The sequence below is a fragment of the Bufo gargarizans genome, chromosome 9, assembly GCF_014858855.1.
Source record: "Bufo gargarizans isolate SCDJY-AF-19 chromosome 9, ASM1485885v1, whole genome shotgun sequence".
In the NCBI taxonomy this organism is placed as follows: domain Eukaryota; kingdom Metazoa; phylum Chordata; class Amphibia; order Anura; family Bufonidae; genus Bufo; species Bufo gargarizans.
This window is the reverse complement of record NC_058088.1, coordinates 177,683,013-177,703,585: the sequence shown is the minus strand read 5'-3', so window position 1 is coordinate 177,703,585 and position 20,573 is coordinate 177,683,013. Positions and strand designations below refer to the sequence as shown.

Here is a 20,573-nt window from a genome sequence, read left to right as displayed (position 1 = left end):
TGCGTTGGGCTGCATTGGGCATGCCTTTGCAATCATAAAGGTCCTTTTACATGGGCAGATTTGTTTGCCTGAAACGAGTGCCGAACGACAATAGAGCAAATCAACTGGCGCTCGTCAGCTCCATTTACATAGAGCAGTCATTGGTACTGTATAGACCTGAACCATTGACAAAGGGCATCTGTCAGCAGTTTTGCACCTATGACACTGGCTGACCTGTTACATGTGCACTTGGCAGCTGAAGGCATCTGTGTTGGTCCCATGTTCATAAGTGTCCACATTGCTGATGAAATTAATGTTTTAATATATGCAAATGAGCCTCTACGAGCAACAGGGGCGTTACCATTACACCTAGAGGTTCAGCTCTCTCTGCAACTGCCAGATCCTCTGTACTTTGATAGACAGGACCAGGCAGTGAAAACGTCATCATGCCTGGCCCTGACTTCTCATAAATTCAATCAAAGTGGAGAGGGCTTAGCCCTTGATGAGAGATCTGAGCCTCTAGGTGTAACGGTAACGCCCCCGTTGCTCCTAGAAGCTCATTTGCATATAATAAAACATAATTTTTCTTAGCAATCCGGGCACATATGAACATGGGACCAACACAGATGTCTTCAGCTGCCAAGTGCACATGTAACAGGTCAGCCAGTGTCATAGGTACAAAACTGCTGACAGATGCCCTTTAAGGAGATTATTTGGACACATAAAGTTGTGCTGCTGACAACCGTGGTTTTTAAAAAGGTAAAATATATTTATTTAACATGTTTAACCTGCAAAATCTGTTTGACAGTGCCAAAAATTGTTTCTGATGTGGCTTTGATGCAGTATTACCCGCGCCCCCACCAAAAAAAAAGATTAATAATGCCAATTTGATCCTTACTTGGGACACCCGATACAAGTCGCAGAGGCCTCAGTACACGAAACGCTCTAAGGGCTTTCACATCGAAACCCCCAGGCTTTCCACTCATGTGATGTGCATCTCCTTGCTTGTGCGAAAACTGTTCCAGGATTACACTGAAAAGCCTGTGGATGAAAATCACGCAGGGTATGTAAGGGCAGTATTACATTTAGCGATGCTGCTGACGATTGTCCGGAGGGAAGCGTTCCTTCCCAGCAATTGCCTGCTATTACATGCAATGATCTCCTCCACAGTATGGCGAGGAGCGATCACTAATGCCATCGCTCGTCCCCATACTGTCTAGATTAGACAGCACGATCTGTTCGCCGCATACGATGATTTTAAAAACGTGCTTAAAATTCTGGATTGCCCAATCAATGAGCGTTTGCTCATTCATCGGGTAATCGGCGGCCGTATTACACTGCCACAACGCTCGTTAGCCGGTGTAATACAGCCCTAAGTTAAAAAAGTAGACATACAAGATTCTTGATCTTACATGGCACCTCCAATTTTCTTAGGGTCGGTTCACATTGTGTTTTTGCCATCCGTTTAACGTATACAAAAAAAATAATACGTTAACGGATGCCTCAGACGGATGCCATGCAGTGGCATCCGTCACCATAGAGTTCCGTTTTACAAAAAACTTATACATTGACATACATGTTTTTTCAACGGACAGCATGGTGTGCTACGCTTTTGTATCCTTTTTTCCAACATATACGTTGGATGGCAAAAACGTGATGTGAACCCACCCTTATCTGCGGCCACCAGAGATGCAGCCGGCAGTATTGAAGATGCAACTGGCATCGGGCGGTGCTCGCGCCACGGCTACTGTACAGATTAGCAGAGTTAACACACACACGTGGCGAGTTATCACATCTAGTTAACATAGTATGACTGTGCTGCATCTGTAGGACTCCAGAAGACGTTCCTGCAAAGCTTCAATGCAGGAGAAGCTTCAGACGTTGTATACTTGCCTCGGCAGTAGTACCACACACAAGTCGAGAACATCAGGACTTAGATACTATCTGCAGAAATGATTGCTTACCCAATAACTACAATGACAAAATCTAACAGGTTCCATCCGTTTCTGATATAGGCACTAGGGTGCAAGACCAGTCCATAGGCAATGATCTTCAGGAAGCTCTCCACCGTGAAGATGATGAGGAAAATATACTCCACTTGTTCCTGGGAAACAATGAACATCATGATTACAGTGGACATAGGCTTCACGCTGCTACCGTATATGTGCTATATGCTGCTAGGTAACAAACCTTACTAAGGACACCATCAACTCGTCCTCATCGGGAGAGCTCTACTTCTTTATATAGGGCAAAGCTGGAGGTGATGGGAGTCTTGCTGCTGGGAGCCATGTGGGGCAAAGTTGGGGGTGATGGGGTCTTGCTGCTGGGAGCTACGTGGGGAAAAGTTGGGGGTGATGGGGGTCTTGCTGCTGGGAGCCATGTGGAGCAAAACTGGAGGTGATGGGGATCTTGCTCCTGGGAGCCATGTGGGTCAAAGCTGGAGGTGATGGGGGCCTTGCTGCTGGGAGCCATGTGGGGCAAAACTGTAGGTGATGGGGTCTTGCTGCTGGGAGCCACGTGGGGCAAAGTTTGGGGGTGATGGGGTCTTGCTCCTGGGAGCCATGTGGGGCAAAGCCGGGGGTGATGGGGGTCTTGCTCCTGGGAGCCATGTGGGGCAAAGCTGGGGGTGATGGGGGTCTTGCTGCTGGAAGCCATGTGGGGAAAAGCTGGAGATGATGGGGTCTTGCTGTTGGGAGCCATGTGGGGCAAAGCTGGAGGTGATGGGGGTCTTGCTGCTGGGAGCCATGTGGGGCAAAGCTGGAGATGATGGGGTCTTGCTGCTGGGAGCCATGTGGGGCAAAGCTGGAGGTGATGGGGCTCTTGCTCTTGGAAGCCATGTGGGTCAAAGCTGGAGGTGATGGGGGCCTTGCTGCTGGGAGCGATGTGGGGCAAAACTGTAGGTGATGGGGTCTTGCTGCTGGGAGCCAGGTGGGGCAAAACTGGAGGTGATGGGGATCTTGCTCCTGGGAGCCATGTGGGGCAAAGCTGGAGGTGATGGGGTCTTGCTGCTGGGAGCCACGTGGGCCAAAGTTTGGGGGTGATGGGGGTCTTGCTCCTGGGAGCCATGTGGGGCAAAGCTGGGGGTGATGGGGGTCTTGCTCCTGGGAGCCATGTAGGGCAAAGCTGGAGATAATGGGGTCTTGCTGCTGGGAGCCATGCGGGGCAAAGCTGGAGGTGATGGGGGTCTTGCTGCTGGGAGCCATGTGGGGCAAAGCTGGAGATGATGGGGTCTTGCTGCTGGGAGCCATGTGGGGCAAAGCTGGAGGTGATGGGGTCTTGCTGCTTGGAGCCAGGTGGGGCAAAGTTGGGGGTGATGGGGTCTTGCTGCTGGGAGCTACGTGGGGCAATGTTGGGGGTGATGGGGGTCTTGCTCCTGGGAGCCATGTGGAGCAAAACTGGAGGTGATGGGGATCTTGCTCCTGGGAGCCATGTAGGTCAAAGCTGGAGGTGATGGGGGCCTTGCTGCTGGAAGCCATGTGGGGCAAAGCTGGAGGTGATGGGGTCTTGCTGCTGGGAGCCACGTGGGCCAAAGTTTGGGGGTATTGGGGGTCTTGCTCCTGGGAGCCATGTGGGGCAAAGCTGGGGGTGATGGGGGTCTTGCTCCTGGGAGCCATGTAGGGCAAAGCTGGGGGTGATGGGGGTCTTGCGGCTGGAAGCCATGTGGGGCAAAGCTGGAGATGATGGGGTCTTGCTGCTGGGAGCCATGCGGGGCAAAGCTGGAGGTGATGGGGGTCTTGCTGCTGGGAGCCATGTGGGGCAAAGCTGGAGATGATGGGGTCTTGCTGCTGGGAGCCATGTGGGGCAAAGCTGGAGGTGATGGGGTCTTGCTGCTCGGAGCCAGGTGGAGCAAAGTTGGGGGTGATGGGGTCTTGCTGCTGGGAGCTACGTGGGGCAATGTTGGGGGTGATGGGGGTCTTGCTCCTGGGAGCCATGTGGAGCAAAACTGGAGGTGATGGGGATCTTGCTCCTGGGAGCCATGTGGGTCAAAGCCGGAGGTGATGGGGGCCTTACTGCTGGGAGCCATGTGGGGCAAAACTGTAGGTGATGGGGTCTTGCTGCTGGGAGCCACGTGGGGCAAAGTTTGGGGGTGATGGGGGTCTTGCTCCTGGGAGCCATGTGGGGCAAAGCTGGGGGTGATGGGGGTCTTGCTGCTGGAAGCCATGTGGGGCAAAGCTGGAGATGATGGGGTCTTGCTGCTGGGAGCCATGTGGGGCAAAGCTGGAGGTGATGGGGGTCTTGCTGCTGGGAGCCATGTGGGGCAAAGCTGGAGATGATGGGGTCTTGCTGCTGGGAGCCATGTGGGGCAAAGCTGGAGGTGATGGGGCTTTTGCTCTTGGAAGCCATGTGGGGCAAAGCTGGAGGTGATGGGGGTCTTGCTCTTGGAAGCCACGTGGGGCAAAGCTGGAGGTGATGGGGGTCTTGCTCCTGGGAGCCATGTGGGGCAAAGCTGTAGGTGATGGGGTCTTGCTGCTGGGAGCCAGGTGGGGCAAAGTTGGGGGTGATGGGGTCTTGCTGCTGGGAGCTACGTGGGGCAAAGTTGGGGGTGATGGGGGTCTTGCTCCTGGGAGCCATGTGGAGCAAAACTGGAGGTGATGGGGATCTTGCTCCTGGGAGCCATGTGGGTCAAAGCTGGAGGTGATGGGGGCCTTGCTGCTGGGAGCCATGTGGGGCAAAACTGTAGGTGATGGGGTCTTGCTGCTGGGAGCCACGTGGGGCAAAGTTTGGTGGTGACGGGGGTCTTGCTCCTGGGAGCCATGTGGGGCAGTGAAAACGTCATTACGTCTGGCTCTATCAATCAAAGTGCAGAGGGTGCGGCAGTTGCAGAGAGAGCACACACAGCCTCTAGGTGTAATGGCAACGCCCCCATTGCTCCTAGAGGCTCATTTGCATATTTTCTCAGCAATGTGGGCACATATGAACATGGGACCAACACAGATGCCTTCAGCTGCCAAGTGCTGACAGATGCCCTTTAATTCTTCATGCAAATAAGCATTTCAGTGCACGTGCACCTAGGAGCGTGAGAGCCCTGCCCTCTCGGTGCACTGAAGCTCCCACTGCATGAAGAATAAAAGAAGAAGGTGCCATTTTAATCCTTAGGATCAACCTTACCAGACAGCATGCCTGGTTTGATAGGGTTGATCCTGCTTTGAAATACTGCAAAAAAAGAAATAAAGCTATAGTAATAAAACTATAGGTAACAGTAATGCCTACAAGTCTTACATAACCATACATAAAGTAAAACGCTGTCACAGCCCTGACCCCCTCCTCCTCCTCCTCCTCACAGAAGGGGATCCCCTCCCCTCCTTCAGGGAAAAGCCCATAGCTCTGGATTAAAACTCATTACTGGTTGAACGGTCTAAAATTAGCCATAACCACTGGGAGCTTAATACGTAAATCAGACGCGGAGGGGGGAAAATCCAGCTGTCTTCAGATCGCCCTCTGTGCAGTCCCTCATTCCATGTGTGATACGGACACCTCTGTGCTGTGCTGATAGCAGGGACTGTGTAATACACAGACGGGTACAGAATCAGCAGGAAATATAGACGGGTATTGGACGCTGCAGATTTGCACGTGGCGTTGTACAGTATCACACTACTGCGGAGAGAAAACCGCACATAATTTGACACATGGTGTAGATTTGAAATTGGCAGCGTGTCAATTTATGTTGAGGATATTTGCAATGGATTTAACCCTTTGTAATGCACGGGGTGAAGTCTGGCGATCATAACAACGGGTAGAGATCCGCACCGCATGGATGAGATTTGCTGTACATGCGCCGGGCACATACGCCTACAGCAATGGCTGTGATTCCCTAATATAAGGTTACCATATTAAAGGGGTTTTCCCATCTCAGACAATGGGGGGGCATATCGCTAGGATATGCCCCCCCATTGTCTGATAGGTGCGGGTCCCACCTCTGGGACCTGCACCTACACCGGAGCCCTGAAAGTTATGGAGGGCTCACTGCGCGTGCGCAGCCACCGCTGAAAATAGCTGAGCTGATTACTATGATCATTCATCCCATTCATCCCCATACCGTTTCATTGCTCGTCAGCAGCACAACCCTGTTTGCACTGGACGACGACTTGCCGATAAAACATGATTTTATGTCCCGCATAAACGACGAATCACGCAACGTACAAGCGCTTTGCTCATTTGTCGGGTGATCGGGGCAATTATCCAGAAGGTGCGTTCTTATGAACCTTCATTACCAATAATCTACCCATGTAAACAGACCCATACTCTGGCGCTGTGCATACTGATCCTCAGAGCAGTTACAAAGCATGTCTTCTGCTCTGGAGGACCTGTCCAGTCCTCCATTACATGGACAATCCAATGACGTAAGTGGACACTGTGTAATGCTTCACTTTCCCTGTGGTGGCGCTGCAGAAAAAACAAACACTTACTGCCAGGTTTCAACAGATTGTGATCAGACTACTAACAAGTAGGTATCATCTAAGGTGGAGAACCCCTTTAATTCAAAAAAAATCTGTGGCTAGAAATAGGTGGAGTCTTCACTCTGTCAGTCCACTGTTATTTGCACTAGGCCCATGGCCTGCGGCAAAGGTTAAAGTGGTTATCCAACCCCTATAATGCCCCTCAAAATGCCTGGGTACCGCATACAGGTCATGCTTACCCGGCTCCCCACGATAAACTGGGATTGCAGCAAGCAGCACGTGCTAGAACCGGCCCTAAGGGCTGTCAGTACCATGAACGTGAACAATGCTCCATGTCACCAGTACGGAAGCCATGTGGAAGATTTACCATTCCCCCAATGCCACATTTCCAGCATAAAGCCCCCCTGGATCTGCGACTTTTTAACCATGATTGTGCCTAAATCTAGGTGCAAGTGTTTTTTCTACACCACCCTCGCCACTTTCTAAAAAAAAGAGGCATGGCAGGGAGTGGACGAGACACATTTATTATAGTCTACACCAGTTTTATTGGCGTAAATGATGACTTAAAGGGGTTATCAAAGACTATTAAATGTCCCCCATATGCCTGGGCCCCTCACAATGAATAGACTTACCTGGCTCCCCGCGCCGCTCCTGGTCCCTGCACCGCCGCTGCTGCTTCTCCCATGCGCGGATGAAAACATAAGGTGTCGGGGGTGGAGCAGCCAATGGTAGGCGGGGACGGGTGGCGAGCCTCCCTGGCATCGCGGATGACGCTAGGGAGGCTCGTCCCCATCCCCGCCTGCATTGGCTGCTCCCCCGCCCGACACTGAATGTTTTCATTCAGGCACGGGGAGAAGCAGCGGTGCGGGGACCAGGAGCGGCGCAGGGAGTCAGGTAAGTTGTCACGCTGGACAGGATACAAGATACACAGAATACCACCAAACAAGTGTCTAGGCAAGAAGCTGGGGATAAAGGTCACCTCCTGACAAATCCCTACCAGATCTCCCTAGACTTCTATGCCCACGTTCAGACCCTGAAGGTGGGAATGAGCGTGTCCCTGTGCCTAGGCTGAAGATTCCCTAAAATCCCTAAGATGGTGAAAGAGGCAGCTTCCTTCCTTCCTTCCTCTATGACCCGCACAGGACACTGGGAGTGGGCGTAATTTAAACTCATACCAACGACCCCACCCAGTGCACCTGAAGGGAGGCGGATACAGCTCAACTCCAAAACAAAGACAAAAGGCTACACACGTGCTGCTAACCTGGCAGACCTCCGCACATAACCTGAGCAGGGCATGACATAAGTATATTCATTGTGAGGGGCCCAGCGTATGGGGGACATTTAATAGTCTTGGATAACCTCTTTAAGTCATAGCTGACACAGATTTCAACCACGGACTCCCAGAGAATGTGCTTCCTTTAGGACGAGGCCTGCTACCGGTCATAAATTAGGCACATCCGCCATAGCCGCAGGGGGATATCAAGACCTGCGTATAAACTCTGGTCTTGATAAAGGCCCCCCCTCCATGTCTTTATACTGACGGTAAGCATAGAAACCTCTGATATGGTTAGTATTTTATTCTGACCATTTCTAGTTCTAGGGCAGCAGGAGGACTATGTAGGAGGAGAGGTGGTTCCTGCCTTCCCGCCTCGGTATAACATGTACTATGAATATCTCGTAATGGAATTTTCCTATAAACGCGTGGTGGATAAATTCTCCTTACCAGGTTATGGTTTGCGGTATTGGAGTCATCTTCAGGAAAAGGGATATAGACGCCCAATGCCACGCAGTTTGCAAAAATAGTCATGAGAATGAGGATATCAAACGGTCTGGGGGGACAGTATTAAGGAAAATGTAAATGGAGCTTAAAAAGAGACAAAGCCGAAACTGGCATGTTCAGGCTGTATTACACCGCTCGATATTCACGGAGCGCGAGCGGCGATGGATAATAACACGCCCATCGTTTGCACCAGTCTAATTACACAGGCCAATGCGAACTGAATGTGGGAGGCACGATTGCTAACGCAATGTAGTTTTGATCCACGTCCGATTTGCATTTTTTTTGCGGATCGCACACGGACTGGGTTACAAAAAAATTGCCACAGCACACACAGATGCCACCTGCGTGCTGTCTGCATCCGTGTGGCCGCTCCTCAAATTATAGAACTTGTCCAATTTAGGGGACAAAAATAGAATTTTTTTTCCTACTGATAGGAGTGAGAAATTGCCCCATGCACGTGGCCGATAGCCGTATTTTGCAGATTCGTCGTTTTCGGACCGCAAAAGAGATACGGTTGTGTGCATGAGGCCTTGAGGTAAACATGAATAAAGCTACCGCCAGGCAGGTAAGTCTGCAACATGGCCAAAATCCACACCGACAAACGCTTTTACTGCAATTTAGCACGGTTTTCAAATGGACTAGTAAACGTTGGACAGTTTTGAGGGTACAAAACTGTGTGACCATTAGGCCTCATGCACACGACCGTTTTTCGGGTCCGCATCCGAGCCGCAGTTTTTGCGGCTCGGGTGCGGACCCATTCACTTCAATGGGGCCACAAAAGATGCGGACAGCACTCCGTGTACTGTCCGCATCCTTTGCTCCGTTCCCGTGGCCCCACAAAAAAAATATAACATGTCCTATTCTTGTCCGTTTTGAGGACAAGAATAGGCATTTCTACAATGGGCCACCCGTTCTGTTCCACAAATTACAGAAGGCAAACGGGCTTCCGTTTTTTGCGGATCCGTGGTTTGCGGACCGCAAAAAACAGAACGGTCGTGTGCACGAGGCCTTGGGCAGACATTATTAATCAACTAGTTTTGTGGTTTTTGCTCACACGCAGTCATGTTTCGGCCACCCCGCGGCTGCTCTTATAACCGGACCCAGGAGGCCGCTAGTCACAGCAGCCCATTTTAGTGTCTATTTGAGTATAATGGAATCACATAGTCACCCACGCTGCATTGAAAGACATAACCGCTGCTCGTAACCCGTACCTTTCTGATGCTTCGCTTCTTCAAAGCAATGCCAAATCTATGGCAGCCTAGAAGAGAAAAGCCAAAAAAGACCATCCTACATCTTGTAGGCCATCCCCACCTGGTGCTATATAGAAATAACTGGGGCCTGAGTTTAGGGGGTCATTCACATGAGGTGCTACACCTCCACTAATCATTTCAGTTGTTCTGCTCCATCTTAGGGTACATTCACACGACCGTGTGTAATCTTTTCCGATTTGCGGTCCGCAAATAACGGAACCGTGTGTCCGCATTTTGCGGACAAATGACTTCCGTATGTCTTCCGTTTTTTACGGTCCGCAAAAAACGGAAGGAAAAAAAAAAGAGAGAGAGAGAGAAAAAAAAAGAATTATTATGGCCTTCAAAAATACGAAAACGGATCTGCAAAAAAACGGATGACAAACGGAAACCATTCCGTATGTCATCCGCAATTTGCGGATCAATTGACTTGAATGGTGCTGAGGACCGATCTGTACGGACAATAGTGGGACATGCTTCATATTTTTGTGGAACATAAATGCAGACACACGGATGCGGACAACATACTGAATGTTGTCCGCACATTTTATTCATCCATAGGAATGAATGGGTCAGCTTCTATTCCGCAAAATGCGGAACGGATGCGGACTGGACGCGGAAAAAATAATACGGTCGTGTGAATGTATCCTAAGGGTCCATTCACAAGTCCGTAAGTGTTTTACGGATCCGCAAAACACGGACATCTGCAATGTGCGATCCGTAATTTGCAGACCGCATATCACTGACACTATAATAGAAAATGCCTTTTCTGGTCCGCAGATGCGGACAAGAATAGGACATGTTCTATTTTTTTCAGGACCGGAATTGCGGATCCCAAAAATACGGATCCTGAAAAAACTGATGCGGATCCCGAAAATGCGGAGGCGGATCCCGAAAATGCGGATTCGCTTCCGTTCCAGCCCCATTGAAAGTGAATGGGTCCGCAAATTGTGGAACGAATGCGGACCCCAATTACGGACGTGTGAATGGACCCTTAGGAACAGGACAACAAAAACGTTGGAAGTGGCAGACAGCAACTCTGCCCATTTGACGCTACTGGCAGAAACAGGATTTATTTGGCAGACCCAAATGTTATTATCTGTTAGGCCTCATGCACACGACCGTTGTTTTATTCTGTGTCCGTTGTGCTGTTTTTTCGTCATTTTCTGCGAACCTATTGACTTTCAATGGGTCCGTTGAAAACTCGGCTAATGCACCGTTTCTCATCCGCGTCCATGATCCGTGGTTCCAGTCCGTCAAAAAAATATAACCTGTCCTATTATTTTCGCGGAAAACGGTTTGCGGACCCATTCAAGTCAATGAGACCACTAAAAAACATGGAGGCACACAAGATTGTCATCCGCGTCCGTTTTTTCCTATCATTTGCATGGCAAACCTGTCTTAGATTTTTTTTTACTTTCCTTTATGTCTGGTGATCCTCCAAAAATAAAGGAAGACACACGGAAACAAAAACGGAAACAAATCACGGAACAACGGAACCCCATTTTGCGGAACGGAACACAACAACGGTCGTGTGCATGAGGCCTTACTCTGCTGCAGGAAAATGTCCATGGACTGGGTTCTGAATTACAGCTGGGGCCATCTGGACGAGCCTATGGAGGTCTGACACGTGCTAAGCAGATGCTGGAATTCTGTTATGGAATGGCGTCCCGCCGTTCTCTACACGGAGTCATGCTGGAGGTATCAGAACCACAAAAAGATAGACAACCAAGCAAGCTAAGAGGCCGAGGATCATACTAGAGGCGAAGAACGTTCCCCTAGGGCTGTGACGGCTAACCTCCGACACTCCAGTAAAACTACAACTCCCAAGATGCACACTTGCTTGGCTGTTCTCAGAACTCCATAGAAATGAATGGAGCATGCTGGGAGTCGTAGTTTCACCACAGCTGGCGTGCCGGAGGTTAGCCATCACTGCTAGGCGTCCTGCATGATTTCAAAGGCAGTTACGCTTTCATACCGCGCAACTTTGTATATCATAATGAAAGAGAAATTCTGCTAGATTCAGAAACATCAATATATTTAAGTCGTATTCTGACATTTCTTAGTTACATCTGTTTCTGACAAAGCAGGGTGACAACAGTATGGCCGCCAGAGGTTGTCACCCAGCTTCCTAGAGTAAAGAATGACAATGCTCAGTTATACTTATGAGACGTATCGCAATATAACAAAGCAGACGGTACATGCTATTCTGGAATCTGGGAAGTAAAGATAGTGGCCATATTGGTTGTCACCTTATTTGCCCATAGAACTCTGTGTTCACTGCATTTGAGCCTTTCATTGGATAACTACACATTCCTGACATGCACCTCCCACAGAAGGCTTTGACTAATGCAGCTGCATAGTCATGCTCTGGGATGCGACTTTTAGCAGTTTTTCGTATGCAGTAGGCCACCACAAAAAAAGAAAAATTTTTCTTAAAGGGCATCTGTCAGCAGTTTTGTACCTATGACACTCGCTGACATGTTAAATGTGCGCTTGGCAGCTGAAGGCATCTGTGTTGGTGCCATGTTCATATGTGCCCGCATTGCTGAGAAAAATGAAGTTTTAATATATGCAAATGAGCCTCTAGGAGCAACAGGGGCGTGGTCGTTACACCTAGAGGCTCAGCTCTTCCTCTCTTCTTTAATTGACAGGGTCGGGCAGTGAAAAAGTCATCACGCCTGGCCCTGTCAATCAAAGTGCAGAAGGCACAACAGCGGCAGCTCTAGGTGTAATGGCAACACCCCCGTTGCTCCTAGAGGCTCATTTGCATATAATAAAACATAATTTTTATCAGCAACGTGGGCACATATGAACATGGGACCAACACAGATGCCTTCAGCTGCCAAGCGCACATGTAACAGGTCAGCCAGTGTCATAGGTACAAAACTGCTGACAGATGCCCTTTAAAGAGGACCTTTCACCTAAAAAAATGTTTAAACTAAGACTATAGCGTTACTTACATGCCCCCATGATTTCTTGAACGTTAAAGGGATTCTGTCACCTCCCCTAAGCCAAAAAACGATTTAAAAGCAGCCATGCAGCACAGCTTACCTGGATTAAGCTGTGCTCTTTTATCTTGAAATCCGTCCAGCAGTTACTGCAAAAAACGACTTTGATTGATATGTAAATGTGTCCTGAAGGTGCCCAGAGGGGCGTTTTTTTCTTCTTAGAGAGCCCAGTGCCGCCCCTCTTACAGTGCCCAGCCCGCCTTCCTTGCACTGTCTAACCGCCGCCTCCAGCCTGCCACAGCCTCTCCTCCCCCTCCCTCACGCCGAACGAACTCTCGCACAGGCGCAATACCCACTGAGGGCTGCGCCTGTGCGATCAGCAGGAGACTGAGGGCGGGAGCTTCATCCTCGTCACTGGGCATGCGCCGAGCCCAGTGACGTCCGATGCTCGCTCTTCCCTCAGTCAGCCAGCTGATTGGATGCGCTCCGTGCCAGGGAGAAGATGGAAGGCACGACCGGGAGAACTTTTAAAGCCAGCCCATTTGAGGCTGGCTCATTAGCATAGACGGCGGGGGCATAGCGGACAAACGGGGGCACAGAATGAAAAAAGAATTAACGTTCAAGAAATCATGGGGGCATGTAAGTAACGCTTCTTTAAGAAAAAATGTACTTTTTTTTGTGGCGGCCTACTGCATACGAAAGCATAGTCTGCTACGTTTTCTTATACAGTTAAAAAGAAGTCAGCTGATAAGTACCACCCCACCAGAGGACAAAAGGGCACTCTGGTGAATGTAGTTCTGTAGATACATTTGACATATACACTGGGACCTTTTTCCAGCATAAAAGCCAAATTTATGGCTAACTTTGACCATTTTTCATGGATTTTGAATGCAGACCGTTTTGAAGGATACTTCCATTCTACAATACTGATGCAGGCTCTACGGATTGGGTTGTTGAGGTACAAACAAAAAAGAGCCCTTGGACTTCGGTGCACCCCGCTGCCTCCTTGGTTCTTGTGCTTGCTGTACTGCTGCCTCTTCTTTTGGGCTTGAGAGCTGGCGGTTGAGTTGATTGTATCAGTCCCGTTCATCACCACTCCGTCCACGGAGTAACGCCAACAAGTCAGCACTGCCTCCGCGGTCTCCATGAAGGGCTCCGCCTCCTTGCTGGAGTACGGAGGGGCCGGGCCTGCAGAAAAATGACATGGTAATGTATGTGGAATTCTACCAAGACCTCCTTATCATGTCCCTACACGGTTGACTACTACCACACATGCTGGTCTTAGTAGAAAGTCCCCTGGTGTAATGTCACGCCCTGCCCTGTGAGAGGCCTGAGAAGATCTGACAGACTTGCTACACATTAGTCTATCTGACAGATTGTTCTGTTTCTCTTTGTTCTGGTTTTGGGCAGGGTCCCACCTCCCCGCAGGTTCTGCTTGTTAGCTATTTAGTGGTGCTATTTATACCCGCCTCTCACTATAGCCTTTGTGGTTTATATTTGCTTCTGGAGTTCTTAGCTGGTGTTTGGTGGATCTCCTGCTCCCCGTCCGTCTTAAGCTGTCCTATTCCTTCCCTTTTGTTGTTTGTTCTGGCTAGGCCTCATGAAGATGCTGGTTCCTGCACCAAGCGCTAGGAACTGGTTGTCTTATCCCCAGCTCCCTAGCTGAGGGTTTGTTACAGTTTCAGCTAGGCTTAAGTTCCACCTTTAGGATTTGCTCATGTTGTCAGCAGTCAGGGAAAGACTCAGGGATTGTCAGGTGGTGACCTTTCCCTGTTCCCTAGCTTTGGGGCCTAGCCTGGTGTGTTGTTGCTTTTGTTGTATTTGGTTTGCTTCCCTTCCCTCACCTACCGTGACATGTAATATAGCCACCAAACATTTTAAGAGGTACAGCCTTCTAACTCCAGTGCATTCAGAAAGTCTTCAGACCCTTTCACTTTTTTCAAAATTTTATGTTGAGGCCTTGTGCTAAAAAAAAATATTAAAATCAAGGTTTCCCTATCATTCTGAGCTCAGTACCCCATACTGAGAAAATGAAAATTCCTAATGTATTTCACATGGAAATAAGCATTCTGACCCTTTGCTATGACACTTTCGATATAGGGATCCTGCACTTCTCTTGATCGTTTTTTAGATGTTTCTACGTCTTGATTGGAGTTCACCTGTGGTAAATTCAGTTGACTGGACTTGATTTGGAGAGATACACCCCCTGTCTCTATAAGATCTCACAGCTGACAATGCTTATCAGAGCAAAAACCAAGCCATGAGAAGGAAAAAACTTCCTGTAGATCTCAGACAGGATTGTGTGAGGGAACAGATCTGGAGAAGGGTACAAAAAGATTCTGCTGCCCTGAAAGTTCCCAGGAGCACAGTGTCCTCCATAATGCTTAAATGAAAGAAGTTTAGAACAGCTAGGACTCTTCCTAGAGCTGGCCGACCCACCAAACTAAGTAATTGAGACAGAAGGACCTTGGTAAGAGAGGTGAAAGAACCCAATGGTCACTCTGGAAAAGCTTCAAAGATCTTGTGTGCAGATGGGAGAAACTTCCATAATGGCAACCATTACTGCACTACTCAAGCTGGGCTTTATGACAGAGTGGGCAGAAAGAAGCCTTTTGTCACGGAAGGTGTACAGGAAACAAGACAATGCAAAATGAATATATGACTCACTGGATCCAAAACTAAGGAACAAAAGGGAGACCCCTGCATCAGACCTGGCTCTCTCCCTCTCTGCTCAGCCTATGCGAAAATCCCAATGGTGGACGATCACATATCCACGTACCTCGACTATATACCACCTGAACACCCTACAATAGTGAGGGGACACGACTACCGGCTCCCTACACTAGACACGGAGGGAGTCAGGGTCACCTGGGATCCAGCAAACAGAAAATCACAAATAAATGTACAGCACTTATCTTGTAGAAGGCAGGAAAATAGGATCAGCATGCACACACACTCCAGGAAGTTGTATAAGCCGCACACTAATGCATTATGGGGAGGAATTTAAAGGGATGCAATCAGTCCAACTACATGACAGCTGAGAGAGGCTAACGAGATGAGGAACTGAAATTCAAAACAAAGAAAACTCAAGGAGGAGGTTCTGAAAGGCTTCTGTCAGAGCTTCTCAGCTGTCTGGTTATGACACCTTTCCTCGGTTCAAGACACATGAAAGTTTGCAAAAAGCACCTAAAGGAATCTCAGACGGTAAGAAACAAGACTCTTTGGTCTGATGACACCAAGATTGAACTTTTTATCCTCAATTCTAAGTGTTATGTTTGGAGGAAACCAGGCACTGATCATCATCTGCCCAACACCATCCCTACAGTGAAGCATGGTGATGGCAACATCATGCTGAGGGGGTGATTTTCAGGGACTGGGACAGGGAGACTGGTCAGGGCTGGAGTAAAGTTGAATGGAGCAAAGTACAGAGATATTTTTCATGAAAACCTGACCCAGAGTGCTGTGGACCTCAGACTGGGCCCAAGGTTCACCTTCCAACAAGACAATGGCCCTAAGGACACAGCCAAGACACCACAGGAGAGGCTTAAGGCTGTATTACACAGCCCAATGTGGTAGATGATTGTCAGGAAGGAAACATTCCCTCCTGGCAATCGACTGCTCACTAGCGGAGGAGAACACTGCTATTACATGCAAACAGTGAAATCCGCATCCAAATCCACATGTAAAACATGCAGATTTTGGCAGGAATTCACCTTGAAATCTGATCGATGGGGCTCCGACACCCAGGACCCCCGCTGATCAGCTGTTTCTCGTTCAACCCCATTCACTTCAACCACGTGACTGATAAACATGTGGTCACTGGCCTAGTAAAAGCCGTGCCTTTTCAAACAGCTGATCGGTGCGGGTCCCGGGATAGAAAGTCTCGGAAAAACTTTTAAAAAAATATGTAATTGCTAGGACCACCTAAAACGGCTTCAAAAATGGTCTTCTATTAGTGGCCTTCAAAGAGAAGATGGACAGTAGTCGAGTCGAGTTCCACTATTAAGACCAGCAGCTAATATCCAGAGTCACGGCCGTGTGCAGCACGGACAGAAGCTAGACGGGATGGGGGTGAGTCAGTAAGGTCCTGGTAGGTTGTCACAGGTATCTGGAGCCATCCTGACTGCAGTGAGTCCCACAGCTGCTGGAGGGGGCGATGGGTAGGGTCTATAGAGTGAACATGACCATTGAGGTGGTCCCTGCAGATGCTTATTTAGGTTCAGATCTGGGGAATTAGGGGGCCAGGGTGGTACTTGGAAGTCTTGGACATGCTCTTCCAACCAATGTCGGACATTTCTAGTTGTGTGACATATCGCATTGTCTTGCTGCAAGATCCCATCCACCCCAGGTAAGACAATCATCATGTAGGGGTGTACGTGATCTGCAAGGATGGATTCATACCCAAATCGGTTGCGAGTGCCTTCCACAGAGATGAGTGGCCCGGAGAATGCCACGAAAACCTTCTGCAGACCATAACGCTGCCCCCACCAGCTTGTGTTCTTCCAGCAATGGCTGCAGGGGGTTTGTTCTCTGATGTTTCTCTCCTGACACGCCAATGTCCATCCATACCATGAAGCAGAAAACGTGACTCATCGGAGAAGACAACCCTCTACCAATCAGCGGAGGTCCAATTCTGATACTGGCGTGAAAATTGTAGTGTCTTCTGCCAATGCAGCTTCCTTAGCAGAGGTGCAGTGGCCATCTGTCTGCTCCGGAGCTCTATACGCAGTAGGGTTCACTGAACTGTTGTGTTAGACACATGTCTGGTGGCGCCATGTTGGCGTTGAGCTGCTCCACTGTAGTGTGTCGGTTCACCCTCATGCACCTTCATAGCCGATGTTCACCTCTCACATCAGTGGTGCGCCGCAGTTTCCACGTCTCTTATTCACAATGGTGCCATCTGTCCACTCACCATACACTTTCACCACATCAGCGCATGAACAGTTCACACAGTGTCAGAAATACCGCCATCCTTGGCCCTTTTTTACAACTCTGATAAATCGCCCCTTTTACCCATGACAGAAATGAGGGATGTGTGTGCAGATAGCCTATCACACACCCTATATACCCACCGAGCGACCTCAGCACAAACTGTATACCCACCGAGCCACCCCAGCACACGTGACTGCCTTCGTGAGCTGCACACTGCCAACGTCGAAAATAGGAGGCGGTCATAATAATGTGACTCCACAGTGTAAATGGTGGCTCTGAAAATCTAGACCGAAATTTGGTCTGGATGGGACGTGGACTTCTCAAAGAGGTGGTTGAAACCAACATGGCCTTAGTAATAGCTCATATACATACATGTTACTCACCTTCCCACCTAGTAATGTATGTATATGTCATTACGTAAGTGCTGATGCATCACTTCAAGAAAGCCAGGTGACAACCCTGACTGACGGCCATATAGGTTGTCACCCAGATTTCTTAGAAACAAATACAACTAAGAAAAATACTATTTTTATAGCTTTTATGACTTTTCTAGCAATACTATATTATACGACGGCTGCGTAGACCGGTCAGTCTGAGTGTTACAAGTGGCCTATCCCTTAATCTTTTTGTACGCTCGCCGATCAATCACTTACTGCTGAGCTAAGTACTTCTTAGCTGCAACGATTACTTTACAACATATCTTAAAGGGGTATTCCGTTTGGTTGAAGTTCCACAGGATAAGGGATAACAATTAGATTGGGGGGTCCTACCGCTGTGACCTTTATCAATCACAAAAACGGGGGCCCTATACCCCCTGAAAATAACGGAATACCCGGTCGCACATGCGTGCGGCAGCTCCATTCATTTCTATGGGAATTCCGGAGATAGTGGAGCGCTGTACTCGGCTATCTCCCATATAAATGAATGGAGCAGCTGCATGCATGTCTGGGGCTGAAGGGGGTGCGGGCCCCCATTCCCGTACTGCTGGGACCCCGACCGATCTAATAGTTATCCCCCATCTTATGCCAACCTGGACTACCCCTTTCCTGCAGCCAGAAACCAACTATCTACTCAACAGAGGACATTTTTTCGGTAACCCGTCTCACCCGTCCCATTTTGCGCGGGTTCTGACATCTTCTTCACAGGAAAGGAATCGGGGGATTCGGCGACCTGTAGCCAATCATCCGTTTCTTATGGGTGCATTGAGGCGATCTCAGGAACAGGCCGGCAGCCCGGAACCGTATCCCTATAGCAATCCGCGGCATTCTGTGTGACTGTCCTCTTCATCAGGCTGCAGAGGAAACGGATAGATGGAGATTAGCGGATGGACAGATGTAGGACTGGTACGGGAAGGAGTCATGAGGACGCTGGGTGTGATACTCCCATCAGAGCGATGTAGGGTGTATCTAAGCCGGCGTGATTGACTTACCCGGTGGTAGTAAGGGGGACAGTTTCTTCTCCATTTTATTGCTCTTCTATGCCCGGCAATGCCCAGTTCCAGCTGGGCTCCCAGAGTCTTCTCCCTCCCTCCGCCAGGGGATTACCACAGATTGAATGCTGAGCCTTTAAAACAGGTGGGGGCAGGGACCCGGGGTGGCAGTGACATAGGGAATGTGTAGAGGATGCAAAGCCTCATTATATTTATATAGAGATTTGCAGATTTATAGAAAGAGACAAGTATCGGGGTGGAATCATGCACAGGGTGAGACGGAAGGAGACAGCACCCCAAAAAAAAACGCCCGATTACGGTGTTTCTACACTTCCTGATCTTCTGTTCAGGCTGCGTGTCAGTCTTTACTGGACTTCTGTCATTGTATTTATGAATCAGTTAGATCAGGATGAACAATAATGGAGAACAAGAATATTAAGATTAATGGCAGGTTGGGGGGGCTTCAATAATAGAGCGTTACCCGTGTGACCCTACCCTTGACATATCCATATGCCCCTAGACTCCCATTGTATACGTTCTTTACTCTATGCCGCTGTACGCAGTAGCAGAGACGCCTGATCTACACCATGGAGTAAAACAACCGAAACCCAGGTGGATAGTGCCGAACGCAAGGACACTCTCTTACAACGGTAAAAGACTGCTGATAGGGAAAGGGATTGTCTGATGAGCATAGGTCATCAGTATGAGATCAGTGGGGGTCCAAGTCCTCTGCCCCCCACCCTCAAGCGCTGAGGCCTCTACATAGTGTAAGCACAGCGCCGTACATTGTATAGTGGCTGTTCTTGGTATTGCAGCTCAATTCCATTCTCTTGAATGGGACTGAGCTGCGCAAAGGCCATGTGATGTCACAGGCTAATCGGCGGGGAGTATCGGGAGTCGATCAGATTCTGATGACCTATCCTGAGGATGGGTCGTCAATATTTAGGTCCCGGAACAATCCCTTTAGGCTGGAATGGCACCTAGGTATTTTGGGGAGTGCTTCTGAGCTTTTGCATTTTTTTTAGTGCTGTTTTTGCTGGATGGACGCAAGGGGAGCAGGTCACCTCTGCAGCCTCCGGTTGGCTGCAGGGAAGCTTACATCCTGGGAGTGCAAGGGAGCAGCCGAGGCTGGAGAGAGAGAAGGGGCGCGGAGCAAGTGCCGGGAAGCAGGTTCTTAAAATGGCTGTTAAAAAATGTCTATCACACGTCCATTTTTCACTGTCATGTGAATGTAGCCTAAGGCCTAGTTAAAGGTTTTTTTCCCATCACAGACAATGGGGGCATATCGCTAGGATACGCTACAATGAGAACAGAGCGGGGAAATGAACGGCTCGGCTATTTCCGTCTGCCCCATAGAAATGAATAGGAGCAGGGGCCGGGCATGCCCGGTGTGCTCCCATTCACTTCTATGGGAGCAGCGCTTGGTGGTGGACGGACCCCAGGAAATCCGGGGTTCATCCAGCCACAGCTCTCCCCGCTCCGTATTCGTTGTAGAGGTGGTACCCGCACCTATCAGACAATGGGGGCATATCCTAGCGATATGCCCCCATTGTATGTGATGGAAATACCCCTTTAATATATTCAGTGATTTCCATCATTTAGGCCGCGTCTGTTCTGCGGACCACAAACTGTGGACACTGGCAGTGTGCACCCCGCATCGCCTGTTTCCATGTGCTTCCGTGTTGCAAAAGATAGGACATGTCTTTTCTTTGGCCACATCTTGCAGATCACTGACCCCTGGAAGGAGAATTTGAAACTTTTTGCCTCAAATGTATAAATCAGCTTCATCGTATTTGGTCTCAGCAGTGACATGTCCCCAAGTGACGTGCCGCATGAGGACATGTCACCATGGCCAGT

At 49.2% G+C, this 20,573-nt stretch overlaps 1 protein-coding gene across 1 annotated transcript in view; it reads right to left on the bottom strand.

Moving 5' to 3' along the window:
* Positions 1 to 18,421, bottom strand: part of CACNA1F (calcium voltage-gated channel subunit alpha1 F) — a 119,313-nt gene extending 100,892 nt beyond the window's left edge. Inside the window, exons 1-5 of the mRNA XM_044268874.1 lie at positions 18,394 to 18,421; positions 13,267 to 13,543; positions 8,101 to 8,206; positions 1,944 to 2,083; positions 878 to 1,020 (exon numbers count right to left, since the gene is read on the bottom strand). Coding sequence (XP_044124809.1) covers positions 878 to 1,020; positions 1,944 to 2,083; positions 8,101 to 8,206; positions 13,267 to 13,543; positions 18,394 to 18,421 — 694 coding nt within the window. The remainder of the gene's footprint in view (positions 1 to 877; positions 1,021 to 1,943; positions 2,084 to 8,100; positions 8,207 to 13,266; positions 13,544 to 18,393) is intronic.
* Positions 18,422 to 20,573: the final 2,152 nt, after the last annotated feature.